The sequence below is a fragment of the Dermacentor albipictus genome, chromosome 6 (genome assembly GCF_038994185.2).
Source record: "Dermacentor albipictus isolate Rhodes 1998 colony chromosome 6, USDA_Dalb.pri_finalv2, whole genome shotgun sequence".
Classification (NCBI taxonomy): Eukaryota; Metazoa; Arthropoda; class Arachnida; order Ixodida; family Ixodidae; genus Dermacentor; species Dermacentor albipictus.
In genome coordinates, this window is record NC_091826.1 from 73273746 (window position 1) to 73287563 (window position 13818).

General features: G+C 42.7%; 1 protein-coding gene and 1 long non-coding RNA gene across 3 annotated transcripts in view; one reads left to right on the forward strand and one right to left on the reverse strand.

The window, feature by feature from the left end:
- LOC139061192 (uncharacterized) overlaps window positions 1–13818 on the reverse strand; it is a 34566-nt gene that overhangs the window by 11309 nt on the left and 9439 nt on the right. The window contains exon 3 of one of the 2 annotated variants that reach the window (XR_011515253.1): window positions 8221–8388. This is a non-coding gene — a long non-coding RNA (uncharacterized lncRNA). Of the gene's footprint in view, window positions 1–8220; window positions 8410–13818 lie in introns of both variants that reach the window. The other variant, XR_011515254.1, reaches the window with a different exon arrangement.
- Window positions 2720–3597, forward strand: LOC139061421 (uncharacterized). Its single transcript, XM_070541413.1, has one exon. It carries the CDS (start codon window positions 2740–2742, stop codon window positions 3595–3597), a length of 858 nt encoding a protein of 285 aa, XP_070397514.1. The 5' UTR covers window positions 2720–2739.

Genomic DNA, 13818 nt, shown 5'->3' on the forward strand with positions numbered 1-13818 from the left:
TCAATTCTATATCGAACTGTGTCATGTAACAAAGCAAACAAGTGAAATCTTTCTGTGAAGAATCTGGCGAGCTGGTTTCCTGGCAAATCATGAAGCAGACATCTTGGGAGTTTCATGGGAGGCATGGACACATCTGCAACAGCACAAAGATCCCTGTCAAAGCCAGCACAAACAGTAACAACACAAACTTTTCCCCTTCGTATCAACAAAAGTGTCTAGGCTGGAGGCATGATGCTACACTTCACAGTGTATTAGGATATCATTTATCTATTATAAACATGAATTCATGCCAAGCTTCTTCTTAAGACTCAAATATATGCACATTTTTTTTTCAATGTAAGAGTATCATTGTTTTGTACACTGATTTCTATTTGCCCAGAGTCTTGATAAGAATGGCGCCTTTTGCAAATGTTATGTGTCCCAATGCTCCGGCCACGTCAGCATGTCAAAAGTTCGATTTGCAAGTACTGGTGAAGGTTCTTGTACAGTCACAGAACAATTACAATCTCCTTGATTTTCATCAGTAAAGAACTTAAAGCAACAACAACTTGCCATCTTAGAATGCAGAGGCTACAGCAATAGATCCAGCCTATGCAAAGGCTTCATGTATATTGGTATGAAATAGCCACACAATGCTTATCAAAAGGTTTTGTGTGTGCATAACAAGACCACGTGGGAAGTATTCTTCATGGTTGGAGAATAGCATAATGTGATCTACGGTACGTCCAAACATATACAGGTGTCATTGTCACTAGGTTGAAACGTCAACCTGCAGGGGATACCTGTAAGCCTAGCTAGGGATGAAAATTTTTTGTTGAAGCAGCACAGCCAAGTGGTGCGTTTCAATGCACATCAATTGCAACGCTGCCACAGTACGATCAATCGGTGGCCACTTCATCCAAGTGCATATACCACAACTGCCGTTCAAACATAGGTCACCAAATTTGAGCAAACTCTAGTACCTACGCAGTGGTGGTTAGGGTGGCTAGATTAGTACTGCTACTACTACTCATTAATACACAGCTACACAAATGGCACATTGTTTTGTTTTTTGCATGTAAAAGCTTATTAATCAACTGATGAGAGTTGATGAGACTGCTAGTAGCTGCATTCAAATGCATATTCCTTCCAATTCCTTCTCATTGATTGCATTTTGCAAATGGCGATACCTCAGAATTTCTAGAGTACATGAAGAAATAAGCTAGGATTAATGGACAAGGTATATTATGGGTAAAACCACTTCCAATCTCACTCCAACTTATAAAATTGGTCAACCCTGTGCAAAACCTGTGCAAAACCTTTCGTGCAGTTTCACAAGAAGAATTTAAGGATAAACAAATGTGCATATATTAGGCACTGCTTTTCTTGTGGAAAATGTAAATATGCTGCAATGGAAAGGGGTGAACGTACCCCAACAATGTGTTTTGATGCTCCTCACATGTCTGGTCTGCCAATATGACCTCTTTAGTATATTTACACAAGTCATGAACCATTAAACTGAACTGGCTTAACAGCAGCAAATGCACTTCACCCTGAATGTGCAAAGTGATTTGCATCATTTTAGTGTGGGCCAGAACAAGGAGTGACGAGAAAGAAAGAATGCTCCTCTTCAAAAGGACAAATTCCTGAGTTTTCGAAATTGTCATTCGGTCTATAAATGCAGAAAAACATAGACCCATACAGAACAGTAGATTTGAAAGCACCACATATAACATCACGTGGGGGTACAAGGGAAGCTTTGGACCAGACTAAGCAGCCCTGTTTGACAAAAGCTCATTCAGGTTTGCCACCCTGTGAAAATGTGCATATATTAGGCACTGCTTTTCTTGTGGAAAATGTAAATATGCTGCAATGGAAAGGGGTGAACGTACCCCAACAATGTGTTTTGATGCTCCTCACATGTCTGGTCTGCCAATATGACCTCTTTAGTATATTTACACAAGTCATGAACCATTAAACTGAACTGGCTTAACAGCAGAAAATGCACTTCACCCTGAATGTGCAAAGTGATTTGCATCATTTTAGTGTGGGCCAGAACAAGGAGTAAGGTGACTGTAAGGCGACTGTACCTTGGTGCAGTTCGCTAACCGCTTTGCTTTCGCCATGCAGATGGTCGCCTATCACATCTATAACCTGCTGCTTCCTGTTCTGGCATGCGCATCCTCGAGTGCGTCATCAGTTCAGGCTTCCCCTTGTCACGAAGACGGATCGGCCACGTGCAATCCTTTGCCTGGTTCCCACATATCGCCATCTCCATCTGCCTCACCATTTGAATGCCACCTACCGGTCCTGGAGCGAACTTGGAAAGATTCATCGCCATCGACAGCCCTACCAGCTATAAAGCAACAACCACCGTCGACGCAGCTCTATGGGCCCGGTGACTGTACCTTGGTGCAGTTCGCTAACCGCTTTGCTTTCGCCATGCAGATGGTCGCCTATCACATCTATAACCTGCTGCTTCCTGTTCTGGCATGCGCATCCTCGAGTGCGTCATCAGTTCAGGCTTCCCCTTGTCACGAAGACGGATCGGCCACGTGCAATCCTTTGCCTGGTTCCCACATATCGCCATCTCCATCTGCCTCACCATTTGAATGCCACCTACCGGTCCTGGAGCGAACTTGGAAAGATTCATCGCCATCGACAGCCCTACCAGCTATAAAGCAACAACCACCGTCGACGCAGCTCTATGGGCCCGGTGACTGTACCTTGGTGCAGTTCGCTAACCGCTTTGCTTTCGCCATGCAGGTTAGTCAAACATATGCACTTTTTGCTAAAAAATCAAGCAATTATCTTCTGGTACAGCTCCCGAGCCCACGGTGCTGCGTCGCGATTGCCACTGAGTGCATTTATGTCATCCGTCTGCTACTAATCATATCTGGTGACGTCGAGACTAACCCTGGTCCTGCCAGCCTTGACACTGTACTGGCCGAATTGCAGAAACTAACCGCAGGCCAAACAACGCTTGTGCAGGAGCTAAAGGGCCTTAAACTGCAGCTGACCACCACAGACAAAACAATCAGTGACCTGAATAAGCGCATGACCGACTTAGAGGCCCATTATCAGGCTCTCATGCCTCTACGCCAAGACATAAAAATACTGCAGACAACATCAACTGAAACAACTCGCCTAGTCACAGCGTTAGAGGCCCGTTTCGACGACGCCGAAAACCGATCTCGCCGCAATAACCTGATCTTCCACGGAATTACTGACCCCACTACAAATGAAACATTTACTAAGTCTGAAGAATTAATAATCCAGATCTGCCGTGATCATTTACAAACCGACATCAATCCCACAGATATAGAACGGGCACATCGCTTAGGAAAACACACCAAAGATCGAAATCGTCCAATAATAGTAAAATTCGCACATTGGAAAACGAAAGACGCCCTTCTGTCAAAAGGCCGAATGCTGAAAGGAACTAATTATAGTGTAGGTGAAGATTTCTCTCGCCTAACTCAGAAAGCACGGAAGGCCCTTTTGCATTTCGCGAAATCTAAATCACTTGCATACTCTCTACGCTATAAAACTTTGTACATTGGTCCTAAACGATATGTTTTTGATGAATCATCTAACTCTGTAAAAGAAATTCTGTAGCAATCATCCCGTCCTCCACAAAAAAAGAATCAACCAGAACTTGCACCTAGAAAAGATCTTTCGTTTTCCGCAGTCTTTACTAACGCACGTAGTTATCTCCCGAAGCGCGAGCTTATATCTAACATCGTATCATCAACAGGCAGCAACTTGCTCATTCTAACAGAAACCTGGCTACACAATGACGTCACTGATACCGAAGTTTTGGCCGAGCTACCCGACTTCCATGTTTACCGAACTGACCGCGTAGGCACAAGGGGCGGTGGCGTTCTTGTAGCAGTTCACCGGCATCTTTTGTGTTCATTTATTAACATCGCATCAAAACTCGAAATACTATGGCTACTATATCGCACATCACCACTTACAGTGCTGCTGGGGGTTTGCTACAGGCCTCCACATGCCACTCCTGAATTCTGTGAGGAGCTCAATAACAATTTAATACAACTAACGACCATCTACCCTAATGCCGCCATCTTACTTTTCGGGGACTTTAATTTCCCAAACATAGACTGGAGCAACTTAACATATTCTTCAATAGTAGGTCCCCCAGAGACAAAGAATTTCATTGACATTTGTTTGAACTTTAACCTAACACAATTAGTTTCGGAGCCAACGCGTGTCACACCAGAATCCGCAACCATTCTGGACCTCATCCTGACTAATGATCCCAGTACCCTTTCATCAATTACACACCTTCGAGGAATTAGTGACCATAAAGTCATTCATGCTACTTTCTCTTTTCCTGTAACACCAAATAAGACACATAAGAAAACTATAAGGCTTTACGAAAAGGGTGACTATGAGGCAATTAACCGCGAACTTGAGACCTTCTTCCCCACGTTTGAAGCCGCGTATCGCAATCGGTCAATATTCCATAACTGGTCGATGTTTAAGGATAAGCTAACAGATTTGGCTAACAAATATATTCCTAAAGTTCACATTCGCCCCAATAATCAAAAACCTTGGTTTACTAACGCCTTAAAAAAACTAGAAAATAAAAAGAAACGTCTTTACCGAGTGGCTACAAATAACGGGAACTCGCATCGATGGGAAATGTACTACAAAGCTGAAAGCGAATATCTGATTGCAATCCGCGGCGCAAAGCGTTCCTTTTATGGCACTACACTCCCTAATTTACTGCGCACTAACCCAAGACAATTTTGGCAAGTAATAAATCCTCATCCTGTTCACACTATTACGCTCACAAATGACTCGCACGAGACAATTACCGATACTGAATGCGCTGACACTTTTAATTCCGCATTTGCAACAGTATTTACGAAAGAAATCGAAACAAACATTTCTTTACCTTTGTACAACATTGAAGGTCACATGCCATGCATCACATTTTCTGCTGACGGAATTTCGTCCATAATCCAGAAGACTAAGCTATCATCGTCATTTGGCATTGATGAAATTAACTCTAAACTTCTAAGAAACACAAGACACATGGCTGCATCATACTTATCCTTACTATTCTCACAGTCACTCTCTTCAGGAAACATGCCGGGTGATTGGAAAGTGGGAAGAGTCATTCCAGTCTACAAAACCGGTAACAGGAATTCCCCATTAAATTATCGACCCATCTCACTAACAAGCGTGCCGTGCAAAATCATGGAACATGTCATCTACTCTCAAATCATTGCCTTCTTGGACAGTAATAACTTTTTTCACCCTTCACAACATGGTTTTCGCAAAGGTTTCTCTTGCGAAACTCAATTAGCTATATTCGTTCACGACTTGCATACTAACCTTGACATCAATGTACAAACTGACGCAATCTTTTTAGATTTTGCAAAGGCATTTGATAAAGTATCCCACCAACGTTTGCTACTAAAACTTCAGCTGTTGAACTTGGACCCTAACGTTCTAATTTGGATAAATGAATTTTTGTCTAATCGCACACAAATGGTTTTTATAAACGGTAACCTATCAAGTCCCCTCCCAGTAACCTCTGGCGTGCCCCAAGGATCTGTTCTTGGTCCCCTGTTATTTTTAATATATATTAATGATTTACCTCAGTGTGTCTCCAGTAATATACGCATGTTTGCAGACGACTGCGTCATCTACCGCTCTATCTATAACTCATCTGACCATACTACACTCCAAAATGATCTTAACAGTGTTCTAGAATGGTGCAGCAATTCGTTGATGACCCTTAACGCCAAGAAATGTAAATTCGTGTCCTTCTCCCGCCGTCGCAACCCTTCCTTCTTCCCATATGAAATAAATACCACACCATTAGAATCAGTACAATCCTATAAATATTTAGGTGTAACCCTGTCTCACGATTTGTCTTGGCGCGCACATGTCACTAGCATTATCTCTGCAGCTAACAAAACCTTAGGTTTTCTAAAACGGAACCTACGGCAGGTCCCATCAGATTTAAAATTACTAGCATATAAGTCACTTGTCAGGCCAAAACTGGAATACGCGTCAGCTATCTGGAACCCGCATCAAGCATATCTCACCGACGCATTAGAATCAGTTCAAAATCGTGCTGTTAGATTCATTCATACCTCATATTCATACGACGTCAGCGTTTCATCACTGAAATCAGAATCGGGCTTGTCGCTACTTTCATGTCGACGTCGCATTTCCAGTCTTTCCCTGTACCACAAGTTCTTCTTTTCTTCCCTTAATCAAGAGCCTTACATAACAGCAGCAGCACGCATATCTCATCGCACCAGCCATCCACTTCAAGTGGCACGCCCACGTGCACGGACAACCACCTTCGTAGCCTCCTTTTTCTTCCGTACCGCCACAGACTGGAATGGCCTTCCCGCCAACATCGCTAACACGACTTGTCCATCTTCGTTCACACAACTTATAACCGACCATTTTGTTAAATAATTATTTATGATGATGTTTTGTTATCTTATAAAAACCCACCCCTTATGTAATGCCCCTACGGGGGACCTTTAAGGTAATAAACTGAACTGAACTGAACTGAATGCTCCTCTTCAAAAGGACAAATTACTGAGTTTTCGAAATTGTCATTCGGTCTATAAATGCAGAAAAACATAGACCCATACAGAACAGTAGATTTGAAAGCACCACATATAACATCACATGGGGTACAAGGGAAGCTTTGGACCAGACTAAGCAGCCCTGTTTGACAAAAGCTCATTCAGGTTTGTCACCCTGAATGAATAGCTCGCCAAGCTGTCTGGCTGCGTTTCAGCATTTCTAAGGATCTCGGAATAGGCTAGTTGGTTCATGGTAAATGAAAACTTTCAGCACAGACTAGACAAGGACAAAATAGAGAAACGTGAAAACAAGACCAACACTGACTTTCAATTGAATCCTTAATCACTTGAAGTCACAAATATATGTGTGCACACATCATTGTAGAATCACACGAACCCCGTCAAAAATGCAACTTTCTTTTCCAATAGTGATAGCGATGGCATGCTAATGCAAGTACTTCCTTTCAAATTGATAAAATAAGCCTCCATGGTTTCGTGTTGAAGTTTATCACATGCCCATTTTAGAAACACGCTGTTACAGAAAAGTAGAGTGCATTTGCACTGTTTGCAATGAAAGGCAAGGTGCCCACCAGAGTGGCTCTTAGCAGCCAGCTTGTTCTCTCGCGCAAGCTCATTAAAACATGTTCCCATTTGGCCAATATAGCTCTTACTGCAACTTAATGAGATCTTGTGCACAACTTTACCAGTGCATTTGGTGAAGTGCGAAACGTGCCTTTGCTTACGTAAACTGCAAGTATGCAACTGCGTTCACAAAAAAAGTGCCAGCAATCCCTTATTTGCACCAAATTTCGCACAATGTAAAAAGGATAGGAAGAAAATATGGAGCAAATGTAGTTTCCACTGTACCATGGCAAGTTGTCACACTTCTATTCCCCGGCTGAAAAAAATTGCCCATAAAATGTGTTAGTTTGTTATGTGTGACTGCATGAGAACTGAAGGCACAACTTGGGTATACGGTTACTTTGCAAGCCTGGCTACACCCATCACACCTTGACAAGATGTGCAAGGTACACACATGAACTGAATTGAATTCTGGTGTTTCACGTGCCAAAACCACGAATTGATTATGAGGCATGCCGTAGTGGGGGACTCCGGATCATATTTGACTACCAGGGGACCTTTAACGTGCCCCCTATGCGTGGGACACGGGTGTTTTTGTATTTTGCCCCCATCAAAATGTGCCCCCGTGGCCGGGATTTGGTGCCTTGACTTCGTGCTTACCAGTGCAACACCACAGCCGCTAAGCCACCGTGGTGGGTACAAGGTACACAGATACCTCAGGTCACTGCCCAACAAGGCTATATGATGACAAAGCAAATGTACACAATCGCATATGAGAAACGCCAGAGAGAGAGAAAGCTTTTTAGTGAAAATCAGAGTGGTTATTTTCGCCTACATGTGAGAAATGCCATGATATTATTAACGCCTATGTTACTTTAACATTAATTCTATTCCACAGGGAAAGAAAGGGGGATTTACAACAAAAGTTGGGGAAGTAGCCATTGAAGATAGATTAGCATTCAGGGCTTAATTCTAAATTTAAGCTGTGAGCACGTGCGCTGATATCACATGTCATTCCTGTTTGGCAGGCTGTGGCAAGAATGCCTCGGGCGTCAAGTTGTCAGGCAGGACGTGCCCTGCTAGCTGTTGCAACTCTGGCTGTGGCTTCTGATGCTGTCTTGGCTGTCGCCGTCATCAAAGCTGTGGATGCAGCTATGGGGGCTTGGTGGGCATGTGCTTGCAGTCTTTGAAGTTGCCAGATTGCCCGGAAAGTGTCTTGAAATCGCAAAACTGTTGGCTGCACCTGTGTGAAGAGTCCAGATGGCTGTGTATTACACATGCCAAAACATTTAATCTCAGCAGAAGCATCAGATGCAAGACAGAGCACAGACAACTTTTTTCTCTTTTTTTTAATGAAAATTGAAAATTATGTCATTACAAAACACTTGCTTTGGAAAACACGCCCACACATTATTTATTATTGTAGAAAACGGCAACAATTATCATGCTGCCTTGTAACTGCTAGTGGTGTTTGCACATCATGCTTTGGTTTGTTTTCCTATTCCCTCCCCCTCCTTTTTTGCACGCACACACACACACACACTTTTTGTTTCCCCATAACTCGCTAATTATTTAAATTGAATTACCCAACTTGTTAATGATTGGCTGAGGACCCCAAGTATGATACGCAGATTTGTAGTACATCTCACATAGTCCTTCTTTCCGGGTTGCAAAGAAAGCCTGCAAAATATGAAAGAAAGCCACATGATGGAGCGGTTGTGTAGTGGTATCGTGCAGCTCTCAAGCGTGCGTTCGGTGATCAAGGTTGGTTGCATTGCGACTGGCAATGGGGAAGCAGCAGGGTGTTCTTTATCTCCCTGGCAACTCTAGGACAGCAGTGTGCATTGGCGGCATAATACGACGAGAGCCGACCTTGTTCACCGAATGCACGCTTGAGAGCCGCATGATACCACTGTGCAACCGCTCCATCACGTGGCCTTTTTTCATATTTAGTGGGCTTTCTTTGCAACCCGCAAAAAAGGACTATGTGAGACATATCATACAGGAGATAACTCGATTGGTGGTTTCTGAAGATGCTCCACAAATCTGTGCATCATGGTTGGGGTCCTCAGCAAATAATTAAAAAGATGGGTAATTAAACTTAATTATTCAGTTACAGGAAAAACAACAAAGCTACCTAAGTTACTATAGGCCAGTGCAAATGGTATGTGTTCAGTTCAATTCACTTCTGACGTGCCTTTCATTCTTTAAATCTTGGCTTGTTAGGTTGGATACCCTGTGTGTGTGTGTGTGTGTGTGTGTGTGTGTGTGCATCAAGAAAGAATCAATAAATCGCATAATTTTCCAAACCTCGAACTGCGTGTCGTAAATTTCAAGACATACACCTGTGTGTCTTAGCTATGCAACATTAATAAATATGGATTTTTCAGATGATAAATGCAATTTATGGTATCTGAATTTTAACCCATATTCAAAAAACTTCTAAGTGCTGTCTGTGAATGCCATTCCCAAGATAATCTCCTAATTCCCAATATTGATGTCGGTGCCTATACAGAATTTTAAGGGCCTAAAAACGCTTTTCTTCCTTGTTTTGTCCTGGCCTCATCCTGTTTATGATGTTATAAACCACTGGGGAAGTGGACTGAAGACAGCTGATTATTGCTACAAAGAAAGGCTCAAACTGCTCTATGCAAAGATGCACTGTAAGGTGACTTAAAACATACTTGTGTGCTCACTTGATGTTTTTAAAAAAGCCATCATCATCTAGAAAATTGAATGCTCAAGCGCAACTCTGACTCTGAGAGTGGTGCTCATTTCAGCATTCAGGAAAGGTTTGCCACCGTCCTTAATGGACCTGTTGTTGTAGAGTTAGTTCGAAACTTCAATCTGCCTTAGGCAAAAATTCAAAATTTTCAGTACTAAATGAATTATCAAAGGTTCTGACCGGCAAACAATCTGCAATTCAAGAGGACATTAAATCATTCAATGTTCAAAAGTACAAGTACGTGCCGCAGGGTGTCTACCAAGTTTACATTATCAAATTCCCAGAGTTTTCCAGGTTTCCCTTAGTGACACAGTACTTTATTTTATGTCAACGTAGGCTGACACCACGTCATCCAGTGCTGTCAATCTCAAGTAAGCATTAAAAAAAAAAAAACTTAGTCCAGTTTGAATAGTAAGGAGTAGTGTTTATTCAGAACAGAAAACTGAAGGGAGGAGATAGTAAAATGCACAGTAAATAAAATATCTTCGAAAAAGGAAAATGCTCAAGCCCATTGCAAATCAAGTCGAACTTCAAATACAAATAAACAGAGATGTATAAGAAGCAAATATTTTCGAAAATGAGCTATCTCTACAAAGTGACAGCAAGATCATTGGTATTAGGCCCAAACTTTGCCACAAGTGAGATTTTCTCAGCAGCTTGAAAGTCAACCTCAACTGTCCTCACATACTCTCAGCCCACACATAATGCCTCTGTTCTGTGTTTCACTGTTTTCAAGAGTTTATTTAGGTTTGGATGAGGGTCACTTGAATCTTTGCGTCAGCCAACACTTCGCTTTTTGGGCTCGCTGCTTTTTGACAAAAAAAAAAAAAAGCAGTGAGATTTATCTTTAATGCCTACAGACGTGCATCCACCACGCACCTTCTCAGAAGAAGCGGTTTACCGTCATTTACTCATAGGAATTGTCTTTGTCGCTTGAAATTCTTTTTCCTATTGGTGAATGGGCACTACAATATTGACACTCCACAAATAATTTGTTATTCCAGTGGTTACGCTACACACATGCGACATTCTCTTTCAGTAAAACCATTATTAGCAAGAACTAACTGTTACAAATATTCCTATTTTTCTAAAACCATAATCGATTGGAACAATTTTGCCGACAGCGTAGTAACTCAGGATTCATTATTATTCTTTGAGGCGCATATTCAGTAATTAGTGATTTTATTTTTTTGTGTGCGTGCTAAGACATATTCGGTGCTTGTAAATCCTGTATTGAAGTTAATGTTTTTTTACGGTCTTGCAAAAGATGACATTGGTGAATAAGTTTCTACTGGGTATGCGTGTTGTTGAAGCCTTTGCCTGAATGTATTTCATTTTTGTTTCAATATGTTAATGTACACATATGTATACCCACCTGCAAGGGTCTTGTATTCAAGACCGCAGTATTCATAAATAAATAAATAACTAAAAAAAATAAAAGCTCCAAAAAAGAGGCGGCACAGTTCCTTTCCCGATTATTCCTCAATGTGACGGTCATTTCTGTTCTTGTCCTCGTTCCACCACGCATTCACCCCACGGACCATTTGAAGCATCCACTTGGTCAGTTATACCATCAATGTTCGATTTTTCATACTCCCTATGGCCACAAAAACGTCTGAAGAAATGAATGCATGTCGCTTGTCTTTTACTGCCCTTATGGGCTTAAATATTCACACGCACGTCCGAAAAAGCTCTGAAAACCTGCCAGTACACTTATTAGGCATAACAGTGCTTGTACTGCGACAGGAGACAGCAGGTGCACGCATGTATAATTATGGAATGTGTATTGAGTCCCATGACAATTGCCCCTTCCCACACTTGTTAACTCTTTCCGTACCGCGCCCACTGGGCATAGTTAGCCCGCTAACGATAGTTTGAAATGCTGCTTTCGAGACCTTGCACACTGCTCACAGTCACACTGCACTATCAGACGTGAAGGAAGAGAATTAACTATTTTTGTTATCTAAGCAGTTCGCTTTCTTCCCACCAAGCAGTAATTTTTGAATGCGCTTTTACGTTTCGCGATCGTCAAAGTAGAAAGCGAAAATGGCCGCCCGCTATCGACTGTGTGAGATGCCGCTTTAGAGACCTCACGGACACACCACACCATCAAAGGTGAAGGAGGAGAACTATATTTTTGTTTTCGAAGTAGTTAGATTTTTTCACGCCAGGCGGTAATTTTTGAATGAGCTCCGAAGTTTTGCGATCGTCAAAGTAGAAAGCGAAAGTGGCCACCTCCAAGAGCGTCGTGCGCTTGCTTCAAAAGATTGCAGATGTCATGATTTTGCTGAGTGTCTGTGGCTGATTTTATCAATGGATCACGCAGCACCGAGTCTCAGGATGCTGCCTATTCGTCGGACTTTGACCCTGAGAGCGACGACCCGCAAACCAGCCTGGAACATCCGCGGCCACAGCCCGGCACGCCAAACTGTCGTGCTCGCAGTTAGTTTTGTAGTAGAATACCTGTTCAATGAAAAATTCATTTTTTTCGGAGTTAGTGCCTGTTAGGCAGTAATAAATTTTGTATATCTCATTATTTTTGGTTACATATTTTTCTTAGTAAATACAAGCATGTCTTTGCAAACTTTGTACAATTTTATCCCACAATCTTGATTCTGGCAATTTATATCTTCTTTATTACCTATATTTCGTTAATAAAACATTTATGCGTGAAAAGTGCATTCATTCTGCTTTTTCAATGAATTTTCAATTTTTTTCAATAAATGAATTTTCAATTCTTTCAATGAAAGGCACAGACCGAATGGCAAGAACCTTTAATAGCGAACGTCGAGGCAGCTAAGCCTCGCATTGCCGCAGTGGTGGCTACGGCTGCCAGCGGATCTGCGTGCGAGAGCGCTGGTTCGAGGCAGCGACATAATCAAAACGGTGGTGTTGGCTTTCATTAATGTCGTTTCGGACAAAATGTCAGCACAATCCGACACCGAAGGATTCCTGCGCCTGAAACTGCAGACGTACGTTCTTATACGGGGCACGTGGTGGTGTCGCGAAGCCGTCCGCATTATGGGACGTTTCCCAAACATCGGGCGTCCGGAAAATCGGTCGTTGACTGTACACTGGCAACTCCTCCAGCCGACGACACGGCGCCAAAGAGAATTCGTTACGATTCCCCATTTTTATACTGCAGCCAGGAGTAGGGCGACTTTCGTTCCCTTTCAATAAAATGACAGCCAATTTCCCTGATTGAAGCACAAATTCCCTCTTCCCTGAGAATTTCTATACTATTCAATATCCCTGAGAATTCCCGGTTGGTAGACACCCTGGTGCTGCTAACTTCGATGGATGTTGAGCAATCATTTCCTACATACAGACTAAATTGACTGAAAAAAAAAAACCACAGAAATTCTGAGAATTGCTACTAATTGTCTACTTAAGCATTGTTTAGCTCGGATGTTACTTTGTTTTTGTTCAGTTTTGCTTACTTGCTTTTCCTATCTTATACGCGTCTACCCACAACCTTTCTGGTGGCAAAGGATGCTTAGGCTTTAGAAGACAACTGTCAGAATTTATCGCCGCATCCAGTCCATTCAATGCAACCATACCAATTGAGCCAGAACGCCAGGCACGAGCGTGCCTCGATGGAGCAGAGCAGTGGAAAGGGAACACCAGCTGCCGCAGTAGCGCATGAGGCGTATTGTGTAAGGGGAGAGTGCATCACCGCGAAGCCATGTCTCCCTCGCTGTCACTCTCACAAGCCTGTGTTATCCACGCGTTCCTTGCACACGCAAGCTCTAGCCTGCATTCTGACTGCGCCTCGGTAAGGGCCAATGAAAACTCACCAAGAGTCTCAATGCGGTTGCTTGCCCGTGAGGTATTCAAAACTCGAAGGATGCTCAGCAGTGTTGAATTGGACATTGAGCCCAATTGAAGTAGGTCCCCCCCCCCCAACTTCAAGTTGGCCTAACCCCACATTTCAGTTGTGCCAACCCA

Excerpts from the sequence above, each read along its gene's own strand:
- LOC139061421 (XM_070541413.1), top strand. The coding sequence starts at position 2,740 with ATGCAGGTTAGTCAAACATATGCACTTTTTGCTAAAAAATCAAGCAAT.